This window comes from Ceratotherium simum, chromosome 20 (assembly GCF_057802395.1).
Source record: "Ceratotherium simum simum isolate JZ-2026a chromosome 20, ASM5780239v1, whole genome shotgun sequence".
In the NCBI taxonomy this organism is placed as follows: Eukaryota; Metazoa; Chordata; class Mammalia; order Perissodactyla; family Rhinocerotidae; genus Ceratotherium; species Ceratotherium simum.
In genome coordinates this window covers 32,719,096-32,739,413 of record NC_141919.1, presented here as the reverse complement: position 1 = coordinate 32,739,413, position 20,318 = coordinate 32,719,096, and the positions used below count along the sequence as shown (strand labels likewise).

Genomic DNA, 20,318 nt, shown 5'->3' with positions numbered 1-20,318 from the left:
TGGAATCTCATAAAAACATTTCTATTGATATTAGGAATAAGATATGGAAACCTACAATTATTGGCATAATTTTAGTATATCCTCATCATTATCAATGTGATAAAGCAAAAATAGATTAAGATGAATAAATATTAAAAAAGAGATAAAATGTATTCTTTCCAGATGATGTGATTGCTTAATCCTTAAATTCAAGGGTATATTTATTGGTGCAGCCTTTCAGAATGCAATATGTTGATGCCTACTCAAATAATGTACATTCAGCTTTTATGGTCCTATTTGATAGATACTCATGGAATTATTAAAGAGTATATTTAAAAATATATTAATTTAAGCAAATAAAAAAGCATCAAAGAAAGCACTGGCTAAACAAATTAATAAATCTATTGTATGGAACATTATACAGTTTATGAAAACAATGAGTTTTATCTCTGTGTATTGATGTGATAGATTGTTCATTATATAGTGTTAAAATATTAAGTGGAGACATATATATATAACATATATGTAAAGGGGCTATGTATATTATATATATATATACACACAATATATGTTACATATATGTGTGTATATAAATATATTCTGGAGTGATTCTTAGCATTTTATGTTTGATTCATCTCAACTTAATTTACCACGCATTTACTGAAATCTTTGCAGTGGGTATGTTAGGGTCTCACGCATTTTTTTTTTAAAGACACTTTTACTCATATTTTTAAGTGCTTCCTTTCTTCAAAGATCATAGTTCTTAAAAATAGAAAGTTTATCAATCATTAGATAAATTTTTGGATGTTACAAGAGAGTACTCCTGGGAAAATAATGAACATGTAAGAGTCATAGTCTAGATATGTTTTAATTAAGTATTAAAGTAATAATAGGGAATGATTCTTAAAATTTTAATGGCAATATTTGTAAAGGGATTTTGTGGAAACTAGTGCACTGAACTGTTCACAAGTGACTTTTAGATTTTGTATTATTAATTGAGGTTCATATATCTAATAATTCTCTCAACCAATGGACAAAAATTTTTAGTTATTTGAGTCTCCCCCGAAAATAGTTTACCCTGGTTTTCTATAATTCGCATATAATGTTAAGAAAATATAGTTGTCAAGATGGAAGAATTTGTATAATACAAAGACTTGTTTTAATCAATTTTCTTTTATTAAGCAATATATATATTTTGACACATTTATCAAAAGGGGATTATATCCTCATAGCAAAGAAGCTCCTTAATCAATGTTAACGCATTGTCGGGGGAAGAGGGAGAATCTCCCTCTGCCCTTTCCCTTAAGGTTCTTATGGCTGGCCAAATAATCAACGAGACAGGTTAGCAGGAGAAAATAATACCAAGTTTAATAACATGTATACATGGGAGAAAGCAGGGACACTGCGTTTCTCAACACAATAGCAGAAATTCTCATCTTAAATATCATTTTCAGCCAATGACAAAGGAGGATTTTGGGGGTGGGGGGAGTCAGTTACAGGAGATTACCACTAAAGCACAGTAAACAAGAGTAAGGTTTATTATACAGCCCCAAGGCCTCACCTTCCACATTGATAAGTTACTAGAAATGAGCTCACCTCCCCCTTTTCCCAATACAGAGAGGGAGATACCTTTACAAATGGAGACTTCCCTTGTAAATGATTGTCTCACAACTCCTTACAGGGCCATCCAAAGAATGTGGCCAGAGAGACAGAACTCCCGATAAGATGGGCTTGTTGGTGCCTTTTCTATTGTAACCTCTATCCTAAATTATCTTTTATAGCAGTCATGATAATAACTCCTTCCTAAAAGAGATTTTTTTGTTTTAAATTCTTTAGGCAGTTTGGGAGGGGAAACTCAAATATTTTTCCTGAGCTCTCTGAGTCCTTACTGTCTTCAGCTCGAAATAATGTGCATACCAGAGTGGTGCTTCCTGGGGCAGCTTGCCCTGAGCACCATCAGCATCAAATTATAAAATATAATTTTGATTATAAACAATCACCAGATATTATAGTGTATCTATACATGAATGTTTATATTATTTTTGTTTGTTTCCCATTCTAGCAAATGTTTCAGAGGAATCGTTGAAAACAGCTTTTGTTTCTAAGACCTCATACTGTAAGATACTAAATGAAAACCTCCCAATATAATTCAAGAAATAGAAAGCACAAAATCTTAAACAGAAAGAGGTGGAGGGAAGAGAGAGAGAGAAAAAGAGAGAGAGAGAGAGAGAAAGACTATTCCTAACGTTATCTTCAGTCAAGTTTTTGGTTGCCAGACTGAGTTGATTTATAAACTGAAGCATGTTTTTTAAGCTATTTTCTATTTTTTTTTTTAATTTTTTATTTATTGCAGTAACATTGGTTTATAACATTGTAAAAATTTCAGGTGTACATCATTGTACTTCTATTTCTGCATAGATTACATCATGTTCACCACCAAAATACTAATTACAACCCATCACCACACACATGTACCAAATTATCCCTTTCACCCTCCTCCCTCCCCCCTTCCCCTCTGGTAACCACCAATCCAATCTCTGTCCCTATGTGTTTGTTTATTGTTGTTATTTTCTACTACTTAATGAAGGAGATCATATGGTATTTGACCTTCTCCCTCTGACTTATTTCACTTTGCATTATACCCTCAATGTCCATCCATGATGTCACAAATGCCTGGATTTCATCGTTTCTTATGGCTGAGTAGTATTCCATTGTGTATATATACCACATCTTCTTTATCCATTCGTCCCTTGATGGGCACTTAGGTTGCTTCCAAGTCTTGGCTATCGTGAATAACGCTGCAATGAACACAGGGGTGCATGTACATTTGCAAATTGGTGTTTTCAAGTTCTTTGGATAAATACCCAGCAGTGGAATAGCTGGATCATATGGTAGTTGTATCCTTGATTTTTTGAGGAATCTCCATACTGTTTTCCATAGTGGCTGCACCAGTTTGCCCTCCCACCAGCAGTGTATGAGAGTTCCCTTCTCTCCACATCCTCTCCAACACATGTTGTTTCCTGTCTTGTTAATTATAGCCATTCTGACGGGCGTGAGGTGATATCTCATTGTAGTTTTGATTTGCATTTCCCTGATAGTTAGTGATTTTGAACATCTTTTCATGTGTCTGTTGGCCATCTGTATATCTTCTTTGGAGAAATGTCTGTTCAGGTCTTTTGCCCATTTTTAATTGGGTTGGTAGTTTTTGTTGTTGAGATGCATGAGTTCTTTATATATTTTGGAGATTAAGCCCTTATCAGATGTATGGTTTGCAAATATCTTCTCCCAATTGTTAGGTTGTCTTTTCGTTTTGTTGATGGTTTCCTTTGCTGTGCAGAAGCTTTTTAGTTTGATGTAGTCCCATTTGTTTATTTTTTCTATTGTTTCTCTTGCCCGGTCAGATGTGGTGTTTGAAAAGATGTTGCTAAGACCGATGTCGAAGAGCGTACTGCCTATGTTTTCTTCTAGAAGTTTCATGGTTTCAGGTCTTACATTCAAGTCTTTAATCCATTTGGAGTTAATTTTTGTGTATGGTGTAAGGTAAGGGTCTACTTTCCTTTTTTTGCATGTGGCTATCCAGTTTTCCCAACACCATTTGTTGAAGAGACTTTCTTTTCCCCATTGTATGTTCTTGGCTCTTTTGTCAAAGATTAGCTGTCCATAGATGTGTGGGTTTATTTCTGGGCTTTCGATTCTATTCCATTGATCTGTGTGTCTGTTTTTGTGCCAGTACCATGCTGTTTTGGTTACTATAGCTTTGTAGTATATTTTGAAATCAGGGAGTGTGATACCTCCAGCTTTGTTCTTTTTTCTCAGAATTCCTTTAGCTATTCGGGGTCTTTTGTTGTTCCATACAAATTTTAGGATTCTTTGTTCTATTTCTGTGAAAAATGTTGTTGGAACTTTGATAGGGATTGCATTGAATCTGTAGATGGCTTTAGGAAGTATGGACATCTTAACTATGTTAATTCTTCCAATCCAAGAGCACGGAATATCTTTCCATTTCTTTGTGTCTTCTTCAATTTCTTTCAGAAATGTTTTATAGTTTTCGGTGTACAGATCTTTCACCTCTTTGGTTAAGTTTATTCCTAGGTATTTAATTCTTTTTGTTGCAATTGTAAATGGGATGGTATTCTTAATTTCTCTTTCTGCTACTTCGTTGTTAGTGTACAGAAATGCAACTGATTTTTGTATGTTGATTTTGTATCCTGCAACTTTACCATATTCGTTTATTACTTCTAAAAGTTTTCTGGTGGATTCTTTAGGGTTTTCTATATATAAAATCATGTCACTGCAAATAGTGACAGTTTCACTTCTTCCTTTCCAATTTGGATCCCTTTTATTTCTTTCTCTTGCCTGATTGCTCTGGCTAGGACTTCCAGTACTATGTTAAATAGGAGTGGTGACAGTGGGCATCCTTGTCTGGTTCCTGTTCTTAGAGGGATAGCTTTCAGTGTTTCACCATTGAGGATGATATTAGCTGTGGGTTTCTCATATATGGTCTTTATTATGTTGGGATAGGTTCCTTCTATACCCATTTTATTCAGAGTTTTTAATCATAAATGGATGCTGTATCTTGTCAAATGCTTTCTCTGCATCTATTGAGATGATCATGTGATTTTTGCTCTTCATTTTATTAATGTGGTGTATTACGTTGATTGATTTGCGAATGTTAAACCATCCCTGCATACCTGGAATAAATCCCACTTGATCATGGTATATAATCTTTTTAACATATTGTTGTATGCGATTTGCTAGTATTTTGTTGAGGATTTTTGCATCAATGTTCATCAGTGATATTGGCCTGTAATTTTCTTTTTTTGTGTTGTCCTTGTCTGGTTTTGGTATCAGGGTAATGTCAGCTTCGTAGAATGAGTTAGGGAGCTTCCCCCCATCCTCAATGTTTTGGAAGAGTTTGAGAAGGATAGGTATTAAGTCTTCTTTGAATGTTTGGTAGAATTCACCAGGGAAGCCGTCTGGTCCTGGACTTTTATTTTTGGGGAGGTTTTTGATTACTGTTTCGATCTCCTTACTGGTGATTGGTCTATTCAAATTCTCTACTTCTTCTTGATCCAGTTTTGGAAGGTTGTATGATTCTAAGAATTTATCCATTTCTTCCAGATTGTCGAATTGGTTGGCATATAGCTTTTCATAGTATTCTCTTATAATCTTTTGTATTTCTGAGGTGTCTGTTGTAACCTCTCCTCTTTCATTTCTGATTTTACTTATTTGTGCCTTCTCTCTTTTTTTCTTGGTGAGTCTAGCTAAAGGTTTGTCAATTTTGTTGATCTTTTCAAAGAACCAGCTCTTGGTTTTATTAATTTTTTCTATTGTTTTTTTGGCCTCTATTTCATTAATTTCTGCTCTGATTTTTATTATTTCCCTTCTTCTACTGATTTGGGGCTTTGTTTGTTCTTCTTTTTCCACTTCCTTTAGGTGCATTTTTAGATTGTTTAATTGAGATTTTTCTTGTTTGTTGAGATAGGCCTGTATCGCTATAAACTTCCCTCTTAGAACCGCTTTTGCTGTATCCCATAGATTCTGGCATGTCGTATTTTCATTTTCATTTGTCTCCAGGTATTTTTTGATTTCTTCTTTGATTTCTTCGTTAACCCAGTCGTTGTTCAGTAGCATTTTGTTTAATCTCCACGTATTTGTGGCTTTTCTGATTTTCTTCCTATAGTTGATTTCTAGTTTCATACCGTTGTGGTCAGAAAAGATGCTTTGTATTATTTCAATCTTCTTAAATTTATGGAGACTTGTTTTGTGGCCTAATATGTGATCAATCCTGGAGAATGTTCCATGTGCATTTGAAAAGAACGTGTATTCTTCGGTTTTTGGATGGAATGCTCTGTATATATCTACTAGGTCCATCTGTTCTAGTGTGTCGTTTAAGGCCAATGTTTCCTTATTGATCTTCTGTTTGGATGATCTATCCGTTGGTGTAAGTGGAGTGTTAAAATCCCCTACTATTATTGTGTTACTGTCTATTTCTGTTGTTATGTCTGTTAATAATTGCTTTATATATTTAGCTGCACCTACATTGGGTGCGTAGATATTTACAAGTGTTATATCCTCTTGTTGGATTGTTCCCTTGATCATTATGTAATGCCCTTCTTTGTCTCTTTCCACAGTTTTTGTTTTAAAGTCTATTTTGTCTGATATGAATACTGCTACCCCAGCTTTCTTTTCATTACCATTTGCGTGGAGTATCTTTTTCCATGCCTTCACTTTCAGTTTGTGAGTGTCTTTAGGTCTGAAATGTGTCTCTTGTATACAGCATATATATGGGTCTTGTTTTTTTATCCAGTCAGCCACCCTATGCCTTTTAATTGGAGCATTTAGTCCATTGACGTTTAAAGTAGCTATTGATAGGTATGTACTTACTGCCATTTTTTAACTTTTTTTTTTTTTTCCTCAGTGTTGTAGTAGTCCTTCTCTGTTCCTTACTTCTTCTATACAGAATTGATGGTCACTTTAGTTTGACCTCTGTCTGAAAGCTGTACTCTTTAACTCCCCTCCTCCCTCCTTTTATGTTTTTGATATCATATCTAACCTCTTTGTTGTGCATTTGTATCCATTACGTTCTAATCATGGAAATAGATAATTTTTCCTATTTGTGGTCTTTTCTTTTCCCCTTAAATCAGTCCCTTTAACATTTCTTGTAGCACTGGTTTCTTGGTGACAAACTCCTTTAATTTTTGCTTATCTGGGAAAATTTTGATCTCTCCTTCCATTTTGAACGATAACCTTGCTAGGTAGAGTACTCTTGGCTATAAGTTTTTTTCTTTTAGCACTTTAAATATATCGTGCCATTCTCTTCTAGCCTGTAAGATTTCTGCTGAGAAGTGAGCTGATAGCCTTATGTGGTTTCTTTTGTGTGTAACTTGACATTCTCTTGCAGCTTTTAGGATTCTCTCTTTATCTTTAATTCTGGACATTTTGATTATAATGTGTCTTGGTGTGGGCCTCTTTGGGTTTATCTTGTTTGGGGCTCTCTGTGCTTCCTGTACCTGGATGTCTGTTTCCTTCCTTAGGTTAGGGAAGTTTTCATCTATTATTTCTTGAAATAGATTCTCTGCCCCCTTGTCTCGCTCTTCTCCTTCCGGGACACCTATAACACGGATGTTAGTGCGCTTGATGTTGTCCCAGAGGTCCCTTAGACTGTCCTCACTCTTTTGAATTCTTTTCTCTTTTACCTGTTCACCTAATTTCTTCTAGTCTTTCGTCCAGCTCACTGATCTGTTCTTCTGTATCCTCTGCTCTGCTTTGGAGTCCCTCTAATGAATTTTTCATTTCCAGTATTGTATTCTTCATTTCTGATTGGTTCTTTTTTATATCTTCCATTTCTTTGTTGACATTCTCACTGAGTTCATCTATTCTTCTCCCCAGATCAGTGAGCATCCTTAACACTCTTAGTTTGAACTCTCTGTCGGGTAGGTTGCTCATTTCTGTTTCACTTAGTTCCTTTTCTGGGGTTTTGTCCTGTTCCCTTACTTGGAATGTATTCTTTTGCCTCCTCATTTTGCCTCTTTCCCTGTGCTTGTGTCTACATATTAGGTAGGTCAGCTACGTCTCCTGCTCTTGGATAGGTGACCTTATGTAAGTGATGCCTTAGGACGTTTCCAGTGTGCTTCCCTCAGTTCTCAATGTTCCAGGGGTGACCCCTATGTGGGCTACGTGTGTCCTTCTGTTGTGGCCTGTTTGCTCTCCCTGTAGGTGCCCAGGGAGGCTGAGTTATGCTCCTGGCCAGCTGTTGTAGTGCTCAGCTGTTTGTAGTTGTTGTGGGCCCTTCAGTCTCTTTATCAGGTGTGGGGAGCCCCAGCACAGTTGGCTGCAAGTTCTAATACCACATTTGTGTTGCAGTATTTCTTTTAACTGAGTAGTCCCCCAGCGTGGAAGGTTGTTAGGCTCAGGGCCTTACAATTGCTGTAAGCCTCTAGCCTATTAGGTCTCTTGTCAGCTCTCTGAGGATTGCAGCTGGGTGGGGCTGGCCTCAGGCACAGGAGCACCCAATTGTTTCAGGCTTTGGAAGGTGGGGCAAACCTCCTATGTGGGTCTTTGAGAAGCACAAGTCTTCTGCAGCTGACAAGCCCTGTTGCCCACAGGTCCACACACAGTCAACACAGTCCTGCCCCGTGTGAGCGCCCCGACCCCCAAGCGGACCCAGTTTCTCCACTGCGGGAGCCCCACACACTCCGCCACCACCCCACACTCTCCACCTGCTCCCTGTGCACACCCTGTCGCACTCAAGTCGGCTCAGTTCCCATGATTCAGAGAATCCAGTCACCAATCTATGCAGGCCCACACGTTGCCTGAGGGCTTGTTGTTAGGTGGGGCCAGTCTCTAGGGTGGGCTGCCCGCCCTGGCTGAGCTGGATTAAATCGGTGCTCTAGCGGGTGGAGCAGACCCTGGGCTAGCAGGCCTCAGGGAGAACTCCAATGGCGTCTGTGTCAGCACGCTCACACCAGGCCACAGCAGTGGCCGTCACCAATGTCCCAGTCCCTGGAGAGGTCTCACCCCTCACCGAGATGCACTCAGGGCCTATTAGGTGAGTCTCTTTTCACCCCAGCACTGTGCACCTTTCTTTCTGGTGATTTTAGGATGCTTTCTGGAACGGGTGAGTTTGTGCGCAGGCCCTTTAAGAGCCAGTTTTAGTTTCTTTGTGAACCGGGTTTTCTGGGGGTGCTACCCAATGCTTTAGTAGCAGGCACAGTCAGATATTATGCCGCTGGTGTCAATTGTGCTGGGTCTACAAAATGCCCACAGCGGGGGCGCTCCCGGCTCAGGGCCCCACGCCTCCAGGGAGGCTGCGTACCTGTGCGCTGCTCCCTGCGGCCGTGACGCTGGCGGCTTGTGAAGGCGGCGTTTTTCTCTCCAGAAGGGAGTCTCTGCCTCTTCTACCCCAGTTAGGATTGTCCGTTGTTGCAGGAGTTCCTCTTATCCAGTTTTCAGTTCTGTCTCAGGGGTAATTTTTCCACGAGTAGTTGTAAATTGGCTGTGTCCACGGGAGGAGGTGAGTTCAGAGTCTGCCTACGCCGCCATCTTGACTCCCTCCCCGATAAGCTATTTTCTAACTTCATGGATTTATCTGCATTTTACAAACATATCAAGTCCAAAGAGCTATAAATTGGATGATATTCTCATTGTTCAAAATAGAATTAAGGGAGAGAAGGCAAGCATTTTTGTTATTTATCCAACTAAGTAGCAGGCTCATGTTGATATTTTTAAAAATCTCTTTTCCTCTGACTTTAGTAAGGCAAACCGTTTATTTGATTCATTGCTGACAAGACCACTTCTCTGGAGATAATTCTCTTCCTCTGGATATAGAGCAATGTGTTTCAATCCTTTGTACAGTTTCCCTAACAACCCAGAATTTATTCTTTTACCTGTCACTCCTAGCATGCAGGTGGCCATTTTCTATAACTATATAAGGTTTCAGGGATGCCTAGAGGGCCAGTGGTTAATGTCAACCAAACTTCTTAATGGTGCCCATATGTCCAAGGTGTTCTATGCAAAAGAACATTGGGAAAATAATTTAAAAAGAAGAAAGAAAATGAAATCAATTGTAGTAAGTTCAGCCGGCCCTGAATAGGGTATATGTTTTTAGGTTGAGGAAAAGTTCAGACTACGTTCACTTTATGAAATAAAAGCTGATAGAATTCACTTCAGATGAGATAGTGTCTTTGTCAGTTCAGGCCACTCTAATAGAGTGCCATAGACTGGATGGCTTAAACAACAAACATTTCTTTCTCACAGTTCTGGAGGCTGGGATATTCAAAATTAAGGTGCCGGCAGATCTAGTGTCTGAGGAGGGCCTCTTAGTTTTCAGAGGGGCTTTTCTCATTGTATCCTTACATGGCAGAGAGCAGAGAGAGGAAGCAAACTCTCTCTTTTGTCTCTTCTTAGAAGGGCACTAGTCCCGTCATGAGGGCTTCACCCTCGTGACATCATCTAATCCCCAAAGGCCCCATCTCCAGGTACCACAACATTGGGGAGTAGGGTTTTGACATACGAATTTGGGGGGAACACAGACATCCAGTCCATAACATAAACTAACACAGTTTATTTGGAATTATCATTTGGTCCTGTTCCTCTCTTGCTGGCTTGCTTATGTCATTGTACCCAGAAGCTTACAGAGAGATATGAATATTGCATTTAATTGTCAAAGGTATTCATATCCATTTGCATCTTTAAGGTTGCTGTAGAGCTTAAACATAATAACAATATCAAGTTTCCTGTACGTATGTAACAGAATCAAGTATGCAATACCACAGAACACTTACATTGTGATCTCTTGCTGGAAAAGGCAAAGGAAACTTCAATCAGCCAGATACCCTAAATGTATCAAGAGGGCCATTAAATAACTGGACAGTAAAAGTCTTGGACAATTTATGTTTTTTTTTTTTTTACAAAGGGCAGGCGATGTTTTGTTTATTTATTTTTCCCCCCAAAGCCCCACTAGATAGTTGTAGGTCATAGCTACACATCCTTCTAGTTGCTGTATGTGGGACGCGGCCTCAGCATGGCTGGAGAAGTGGTGCGTCGTTGGATTTAGTTTAGGTTCTTAGACTTGTTCCCTGCCTTGGTATATACCAATCATTTAATATTTTGAGTCTTGATTTTCCTCTTTTTACAGCAAAAGTTGGTCAAATTATCTCTAGGATAATCTCTAGGACACTTTTTATAGTACTATTCATGGTTAGGACTGCATCGATGAAAAAACTAAGCCTGGAATCCTATAATTTAGAAAACTATAAGGAGAATATTTTGAAATAAATGTTTTATTGAATATATCATGCTTATGTTACCACACAAAAGGCATGATCTGCTTGCTGCGAGACAAAAGCCAATTGTCAAGAGGTAAGATGGTGGCAGAGAAAGGGTATTTTATTACAGCTTGCTAGCAAGGGGGAAGATGGCTGACTAATGTCCGAAAGGACCATCTTAAGTGGGGCACAGAATATTCAAGCAGTTATATAGGCCAGTGGGTTTTCAGGGAGGGGATTAGGAATGTTGACCCTCTGGTGTTACAGAGGGTCACACCAGATAGACTCTCTATCCAGCGATCATCACATTCCTAAGGAACTCAAAAGGACAAAGTTATTGTCTTATCACAGCTGGGAGGTACACTCACAAGCAGGGGTCATAAAATATACAGAGTAGTTAGATCTCCTGGATGGTGCATACCCAGCTGGGTTAGTTTGTCAGAGGTCATTTGAAGTTACAATATGGTTTCTTTTCTACAATATGACTTCCTTTATGTCAACCTGGCATTGAGCTGCTATCACTTACAACTCAAATTTTCACAAATTAAACAAATCTGTTTAACTGCAGCCAGATAAGATATAGAATATTTCCAATATCCTTGAAGTTCTCCTGTTACTACATACAGTTACTACATCCCAAAGCTAAATACTGTGATGAGTTTTATCATCATAGATTTGCTTTTTACAAATTTAATATCTCTGAGAGAAAAGGAAACTCTCATACACTGCTGGTGGGAATGTAAACATGCAGCTATTATGGAAAAAAATATGGAGATTCCTCAGAAAGTTAAAAATAGAACTACCAGATGATCCAACTATTCCATGGCTGCATATTTATCCAAACAAAGAACAGGAAAACACAAATGGGTAAAGATATATCAACCCCTATGTTCACTGCAGCTTTATTCACAATAGCCAAGACTTGGAAACAACCTAAGTGCCCATCAAGGGATGAATGGATAGAAAAGATGTGGTATATATACGCGATGGAATACTACACAGCTATAAAAAAGATGAAATCTTGCCATTTGCAACAACATGGATGGACCTTGAGGGTATTATGCTAAGTGAAATGTCAGAGGGAGTAAGTCAAATACTATATGATCTCACTCATAGGTAGAAGATAAAAACAACAACAACAACAAACAAACACATAGATACAAAGATTGGAGTGGTAGTTACCAGAGGAGAAGGGTAGTAGGGGGAAGAGGGCAAAAAGGATGACAGGGCCCATGTGTATTATAATGGATGGTAATTAGTCTTCGGGTGGTGAATATGATGTAGTCTACACAGAAATAGAAATATAATGATGTACATTTGAAATTTATATAATGTTATAAACCAATGTTACCTCAATAAAAAAATTAATATATTTGGCTTTTTTCGCCTAAGATGATGTTTTTTAATATTCATCTATTTTTTCTTTTGTATATAGCATTATCTTTTTCGTTCTCATTGTTGTATGTTGTTCATTGATCTTATATTTCTATATCTATATATCACTGAATGATATATAATAACTAGTGTATATATTTATGTATATATATTCACATATATCATATCTGTATATGTACACATATCATATTTATATATAAATTTATTGATCCATTCTAGTGTTAATGGAGCTATGGGTTGTTTCTAGCTCGGGCTGTTATAAAGAATGTTGCTGAGAATATCTTCATATCTATTCTGCTAGGAATGATTTTTGGATCAGAGGATAATTAAAGCTTTAATAGATACTGCTAAATCATTTCCAAAAAAAGTTATATCAATGCATATTCCCATCAGAATTATATGATAGTTATAAGTGCTCCACATGATTGTCAGGAAATAGTAATAACTTTAAAAATTATAGTAATTCTAGTAAGAGTGTGATGGTATTTCATTGTGGTTTCGATTTGCATTTCCCTGCTGAGTAATGGTAATATGAAGTAATTTTTATAAGTTTATTAGACATTTCATTTTCTTCTTTTGTGAAATGTGTATTTACGTCTTTAAGCATTTTTTGTTTTTTCTTTAATTATTGATATTTAGACATTTCTTATTAATACCAGTCAATTATTAGATATATTTATTATAAATATATGGTCTCACATGGCTTTCCTTTTTATTCTCTTAATGGGTAATTGAATAAATAAAATTTATTATGTCAAAAAAAATTTTTAAATGACAAATTTATTCAAAATCTAGGCCGGTGGTCATGGGAGTCAAGCTGTATATTTCCATTTTATATCTACTATGCAAGAGAAAGTAATGAATATATTTCATTATTCAAACAATTTTTTTTAACTAAGAATATCATTTTGTTGTTTTATCAAAAGATGTACCTATATATTATCATCATGTACTTTAAAATACTAGAAGAAACACGTTATTTTATAATAGGCAAATTTTGTTTGATATGAGGAGTAATAAATGAATTATTAATTGTACAATTACTTTCTTGCAAGATGTACTATGAAACTTGAGGTGCAGAGTATCATCAAGAAATTACTTTAAGTAATTTGAACCAGATAATTGGAGTTTTTCAAACTTTTAGTTGATATTGCAAAGTACAAGAATGCAATTTATTTCAAGAACTTTAGATAATTATAGTTCTCGGGTTAAGTTACTTGCAGAAATAATTTTGTCGTCATAGTATGTAAGTGGTATAGACCTGTCAGCCAGAAAGATTTGATGTCATATTAGTGACCTCTTTAAAATAAAATTTGTTTTCATTATAAATGTAAATCTAGAAAGAAATAAGAAACGCTTTGTATATTATAATACTGAAATTCAACCCATAGTACTTTGGGCTAAAGAGAAAAGTCCTTGATCTTTTAGATGGGTGGTAATTAGTTCCTAAAACTAAATCTACCAAGGAGTCTTATTAAAATTGATTCTGAATAATGATCTACACACTTTCATCACTAGTTTTGACATGTGTGGCAGTAGCTCTGAACTTCACATTGACCAGGGTACAGCCTGACTTATCCTTTAAACTGCACCCTTCCTGTCATCTATTAAGAATTAGTTCAACACTTTCTTTAACACGCTGACAAACCAGACATTCTCAATAAGGATTTTTATATCAAATTATATTTATTAACTGCTTAGTCAATCAGAGATTCCAAACTCTACAAAGCAAGTTAACGAGACATAACATTTTAGGAGCGTCAGACTGAGAATGCAAAATTGACGTTTTGTGTAGCATGTGTGGTAGTTGACGACATATATTTAGATAGTGAGCTTGCGAGTTTGGTGACGACATAAGTTAATGTAAATAATATCGCTGTGGATATATCACATTGGAAATGTTTTCCGTTATCTGTTATCAAAGTCCAAGCAGGATGAAGGTGGACTCCACTCAGGGCACTTCTTAGCACAGGAAGTCAGAGCTTATATGGGGATGGTCCAGAACAGGTGTCATAGTCCAAGCAGGTTGAGGAGGAAATCCACGTGGAGGGGTGGCTTGTAGCCTAAGCAGGGTGATGAAGGCACCTTATGGGGACGGAGCTGGCGATGGAGAAGTGAGATTCACAGGGAGATTGATCAAATGAGTAAATGTATTAAGGATAATGGGATCTAAGTATATCACTTTCAGAGAAAGATGTTACAAATATGAAGATGGAGAAAACTAGATTAAAACCTATGGTGTTGGATTGTAATTGAAAATACAGGTGTGAACTATGTAGATGCATGCAGAAATAAATACAGACGTAAATGTCTGTGTGTATATGTATAGTTCTATCCCCTGATAGAATGTAGAAGCAGCAACACCACCATAGTGATGAGCATATCTAGCACCTAAATCTTGGCTTCTAAAGACCATTTAAAAGGGACAAGGACTCCTCTGAAAAATGACTGACTCTATCGCTGAGAAGGGTACGTTCAAGATGGACCTGGAGCATCTTTTTATACCAGAAAGCAACAGAGAGCTCAAAAAGTAATGGGGACACGTCAGAAGGCCACAGAAACAGGCTTGTGTGTGCTCTCACTGGCCAAATATTGGACAGTTTGAGCATCAAAATAAACATTCAATAATGATTTTAATCCATTTAATAAAATAGAAGCCTGTGAATCAACACAGATACAAATAAAGAATAATTGAAATTTGAATGAGAACCAAGATATATCAGATGACAGTGATAATGGGAAATTAACATGTAGAGAGGAGAAGGTATATGTGTTTTGATGAATGAAAGAGTGACTACAGATTCTAAAATTAATACTAAAAATATTAAAGAAGCATATCCTAATGATATATTAATACTAACATTTATGGAATAGCTTGTGTCAGGAACTGTGCTTAAAGTATTTTATTTTATATATAATTTTATCCTGTTAAAAAACACAGGGAGTTAAACTTATCATCTCCCCCATCTTTGCAGATGATTAAAATGAGGACTGGAGATTGAAGTACCTACTAATCTGGCAGAGTTATTTACCCCATTACCCAGTTTGCCATCCTGTATTGTATTGTTCTCTATCTCAAAAACATCGTTTGTAGCTTTCAGCTATTGCCTTGTGCCATTTGTGCTATATACCAGCTGAGAGGCTCTCTATTTGTAAATTGCCTTTTTTTAGACCTTTCTTAGAATATTGAGAAATACTAATAAGTCTAGGTAAAGAAAACCATCTCTGTCTAATGTTGTCATTATTATAGTAAAACCTATGTTTGAGACTTTACTTTTTAAAATTCCTCATTTGACTTCCTATATAAGTGGATTTTGGAATTGCAAGGTGATTTATAACATGTTTTATTGTATTTGATTCTCTATGAATAACTTAGCACAAGTGTTACTTTTGCTGATAAGAACCTTTTCTATTTTTCTTTTACCTTGTCTTTGGAAAAAGGGTTTCTGGCATATACTGAAGAAAAAATACATGGAAATCTCAAAAATATATTTTCCTATGCAAAGCATTGCAAAAGCTCTAATTCTTTATACACTGTAAATAAAAGTAAATAACTACCCACGGTAGATGTATGAATGATAATATTATAATATTCTGGTATGCCTATAACCTCTTCTAACACTCTCTTTGTGTTAAATGAAACTTGATCAGAAGTATAATTTGAAAATTATCTTATTGTGTATTGGCATGTGAACTAGATTTTGTTGTGTTTATTTGTGGTTTGCATGGAAGAACTAAATGCCTGATAAAATAGTATTTATTCAAAGGGGAAAAAAAAGTAATTGTAGGTGCAGGAAAAATCCATTTAAATAAAGATGGAAAACGTTCCCTCATGGTTGAGGTGATAAGGTTTCAGTCACATTGAGACTGAGTGTCTTTCACGCTATTTATTTCTAACAAGCTACAAGTGTGAACTTCATGGATGGGTGAAGGAGGATTGAGCTGTAGGTGATGGCAGTTTTGTGTTTAAAACATATTCATAACCAAAAAACAAAGATGAATGAATTCTTGATTAACGCTGAAATATTTCACTATCCTGTAGGTATGCTTTAATACTCCTTTCACACAAAGAATACTGATTTGGTCTTTCTAAGTAAATGTGTTAGTCAAGTATTTGAATATGCACTTACAAATCAAGTTTAATCTGAGAATAAATGGACATTGTTGTGTTTAGACAAATTACTAGGCACCTAAGGACCTTCCAAATTTCAAAAAACAAGAAGCTATGATACTCAGATTTTCCTCTATATAATGAGATTAGATATCTTTTCTTCTAGACATTTTGGCATATGTGTCATACGCTAACCAGTATGATATATCATAGATATATGTATATATGTATATATGCAAAAAAGTGTACAAATGTATTCACATTGATTAATTTTCACAAAGTGAACACCGGGACCCAGCTCAAAAACACACTATTACCAGCACCTTGGACGTTTCCTCTTCTCTCTTCCAGATATTATCTCTCACTTCTAGGGTAACTATTATCCTAACTTCTAATACCATCAATTAGTTTTCCTATTTTTAAAACCTAAGTAATTAGACTAAAAAATATGTACTCTTGTACTCACCGGTAGATTTGTTGAGAACCATCCACATTTTTGTGAGTAGGAATATCAAGGCCATAGGATATGTACTTTTTTAGCTTTAGTGGATTCTTTTCAGACAATTTTCCAAATGGCTTTTATCAATTTATGCTCACATCAGCAGTAAATGAGAGTTTGTTTGCTCCACACCCTCGTCAATATTGACATTATCTGCCTTTTCTTTTCATGTTAGCTATTTTGGTGAGTGAATATCGATATCATATTGTGGTCCTAATTTGCATTTCACTGATGTAAGAGTTGACACACCTTTTCATATTTTATTGACAACTTTCATATCATCATTTGTGAAATTTCTACTTGAGGCTTTTATCCATCTCTCTGCTGGATTGTCTACTTTTTAAAATAGATTTGTAGTAATTTTTATATGTTGTGGGCATCAATACTTAGTCAGACATATGTATTGGAATTTTTTGTTTATTTGTGAGGAAGATCAGCCCTGAGCTAACATCTATGCCAATCCTCCTCTTTTTTTTTGCTGAGGAAGACTGGCCCTGGGCTAACATCTGTGCCCAGCTTCCTCCACTTTATATGGAACACCGCTACAGCATAGTCTGACAAGTGGTGCGTCGGTGCGCACCCAGGATCTGAACCCGGGTTACCAGCAGCAGAGCTCGCGCACTTAACGGCTAAGCCACAGGGCCGGCCCCTGGAATTTTAAAATTCAAATTAAATTCCAATTAATTTAATTCCAATTCATTTCATTATAGTCCAATTTATCAAAATTTCCTTTATGATTAGCTAAGTCCCATATTTTAAAATATTAATAAGCATATAATATTCTGCACTAAATTAAATTTATATAATGGCTGGAACAGTCACTAAAAATGTTTCAAATTACTTTTTCCCTCATTTTTCTCTATGTAAAGTATGGCATGGACGAGATTATATCATATAGCAGAGCCACTGCTAAATTGGATATTTTCTCTTATAATCAGGCCAGTCGATGTGTTGTGGAGAGTGGAGCAGGGTGACTGAATATAAAATCTAGATCTCTGATTTTAGAATACCTGGACTATTAAGTAATCACATTTAGTCTCCCTCTCTCTATCTCTATATATATATACATCTCATATATGCACTATATATATATACATCTCGTATATGCACTATATGTATATATATTTTCAAATATATACATATATATTCAGGGGAGATTTTATATATAAATTACATATATAATATAATAGCTTAATATAATAAATTAGTAATAATAGTGTAATAATATAATTATTTTTGTTAAATATAAATATATATATAGTATCTCCCCTGACTCCAAACTCCACATATCCACGGCCTGCTACACATCTCCTCCAGCTGGATGCCCCGCAGGCAACTTAATATCTCCATATCTAAAATAGACATATTGACTTTTTTCCTACTCTTCCCCTAGTCTGTCAAATCCCTCCATGTTTTCCATCTCAGTACGTGGCAATTCCACCCATCCAGTTGCTTAAGACAAAACCCTGTCCCTCATTCTTGATTCTTTCTTTTGACTCTACCTATAAAATTAAGTTCTAAATTACTTCAATTCTCACCTTTTACACAACCACCGTTCTAGACTAAACACTATTCATCCCACCAAGATCACAATAAGAGCTTCTTAACTGGTTCTCTCATTTACTCCTACTGTTCAATCTTTGCCAAGCAAAGTGGTCTTTCACAAAGGTAAATCACATCACATCACTTCCCTGCTTCAACTCACCAGTAATAGCCCATTCCACTTAGAACATGATCCAAATGCTTTTCCCTAACTGGTCTGGTATGCTGCTGGAGTTGGACCTTATCTCAGTTAATCGGAGCAGGGTAGGATTGGTTTGCCTTCCCCCCAAATGCCTGGCACCAATTAATTTGTCACTGAAATAGCTTGATTGACTCCCTCCTTCCCAGTGACTCCTCAATTTCTATCTCCTCTATCAGGAAACCCAACCTTTTTAATCTTTTTTTATCTTACTCCCAGATTTTGAGTCCTTCATCTTTCCCTTCTTGTTTTCTAGGGATCGGAAACAAGATTATTTACCTTTTCTCTCTATTCTATTTCTCATTTTTATTACAGCATCTATTCTATGCTTGGTTCTCTTCTTGGTCTTCTTTTCTGATTCTCAAGAGGTTGGTATGGAATTCAAATTAGAAAAACTGTTATAACTTCTATAAAAGTTTTCCCGCATGTCTCCAATCTATTTACCCTACAGCAGACGGAGGCAGGTTTATAGGAGCCTTTCCTTGAGACTTGAGCTTTTCCTTGGTTATTAGCCAGATTTCACTGTAAGTTAACAGCCCAAAGCAACTATAATTACCCATGAAACCTGGTGTACAACGCAAGTCTAAGCTTAGGATGTTCCCTTGCTCACCACTCCAAGGCCTATGTGGGTCAATGAGACTCTTGCCAACGAGCTCCTAAAAGAATAACTGACATGGATGTCCCATTGGCTGAATTGGTATTTTCCTTTAAATGGTGACGGTTGATCGTAATCAGTGAATAAATTGCCCAGGCTAATATGACTAATAATTATTGGAATTGAAATCTTGGTTACTCAACTACTACCATATACAAAATCCAAGTTAAATTCTATTTTTAAAATATACTAGGTCGTATCTTAATTTCAATGTAGAATGTTGAGTACGGCTTTTGAATACTTTAAAAATAATTTGCCATGTTTTGTTCTAATGGCAGGGTATTTTTAGGAAATTTCTCATGACTTTATTTCCGTGAAACACCTTAACTATTTGCTCTTTATGTTTGGTTGGTGACAATTTCTCACAACCTTGACTATGTAGACAGCTCAGATTTAGTCTTATTGAAAATTCCAATACCTAAAATTATTCATATTTCTATTTTAAGAAGAATTTATAGAAAACTAAGTCTGAATGTGACATTGAATGATCATATCATCAATACTTTGGACTTTTGACAAAACTACAATTAAATTACGCCAGAAAGGTAACTGTCTATGTTATCCTTACAATAGCAAAGAAGAACTAACTTTCTCACCTAAAGAGTGACATTTCCTCTTATGTCAATTCAGAAAGTTCCTCTTGATTACTAAGTTGAACTTCCTCACTATTACTTGTTTGTTTCTATTTTCCTCATCTCAAAAATTTTTGAAGTGCTTCTAGCCATTGATAATAGAAAATACATTTATTTTTGGATTTCATTACTTTTTGTTCTTGAGTTTGTTAAGCAAAACAAAACATCTCTCTCCTTTCTTAGGGTAGACTATTTTTCCTTGAAGATATGCTTCATGCAATTCAATTGCAGGGTTCCAGTTTAAATAAGTACTCTTTCACAAGTCTGATGTTGAATGTAATTTTTAAGTTTGTTTATGATTCTGACCACAAACATCCAACTAAAACAACTGTACTATGTAAAATTCAGACCTAATGCAGCTAAAGGCCAATAAGGCTGAGTTAAAGTCCATTTTTAAAAGCTATAAGTGTTCTCAGGAAAAAGAGAAAATTAGATTTGCAGTCAATTGACTCGGGCAAACATAATCACAACATAACCTAATTATCACTTATTGTTTCCTGATTCAGTTTCATGCCTATGAAATGAGCAGAAAAAATC

General features: G+C 36.1%; 2 protein-coding genes across 17 annotated transcripts in view; one reads left to right on the top strand and one right to left on the bottom strand.

Annotated features, from left to right (window-relative positions):
* LOC147914398 (uncharacterized) overlaps positions 1-20,318 on the bottom strand; it is a 918,190-nt gene that overhangs the window by 695,188 nt on the left and 202,684 nt on the right. The window lies entirely within an intron of this gene.
* LOC147914399 (uncharacterized) overlaps positions 8,408-20,318 on the top strand; it is a 56,995-nt gene continuing 45,084 nt past the window's right edge. For all 16 annotated transcript variants that reach the window (XR_015555443.1, XR_015555444.1, XR_015555446.1 and 13 more), the window contains exon 1: positions 8,408-8,530. Coding sequence is in view for 8 of the 16 variants with exons in the window: in XM_087444582.1 (XP_087300708.1) it covers positions 8,421-8,530 (110 nt within the window). In the remaining 8 variants the exon portion in view is untranslated. The remainder of the gene's footprint in view (positions 8,531-20,318) is intronic.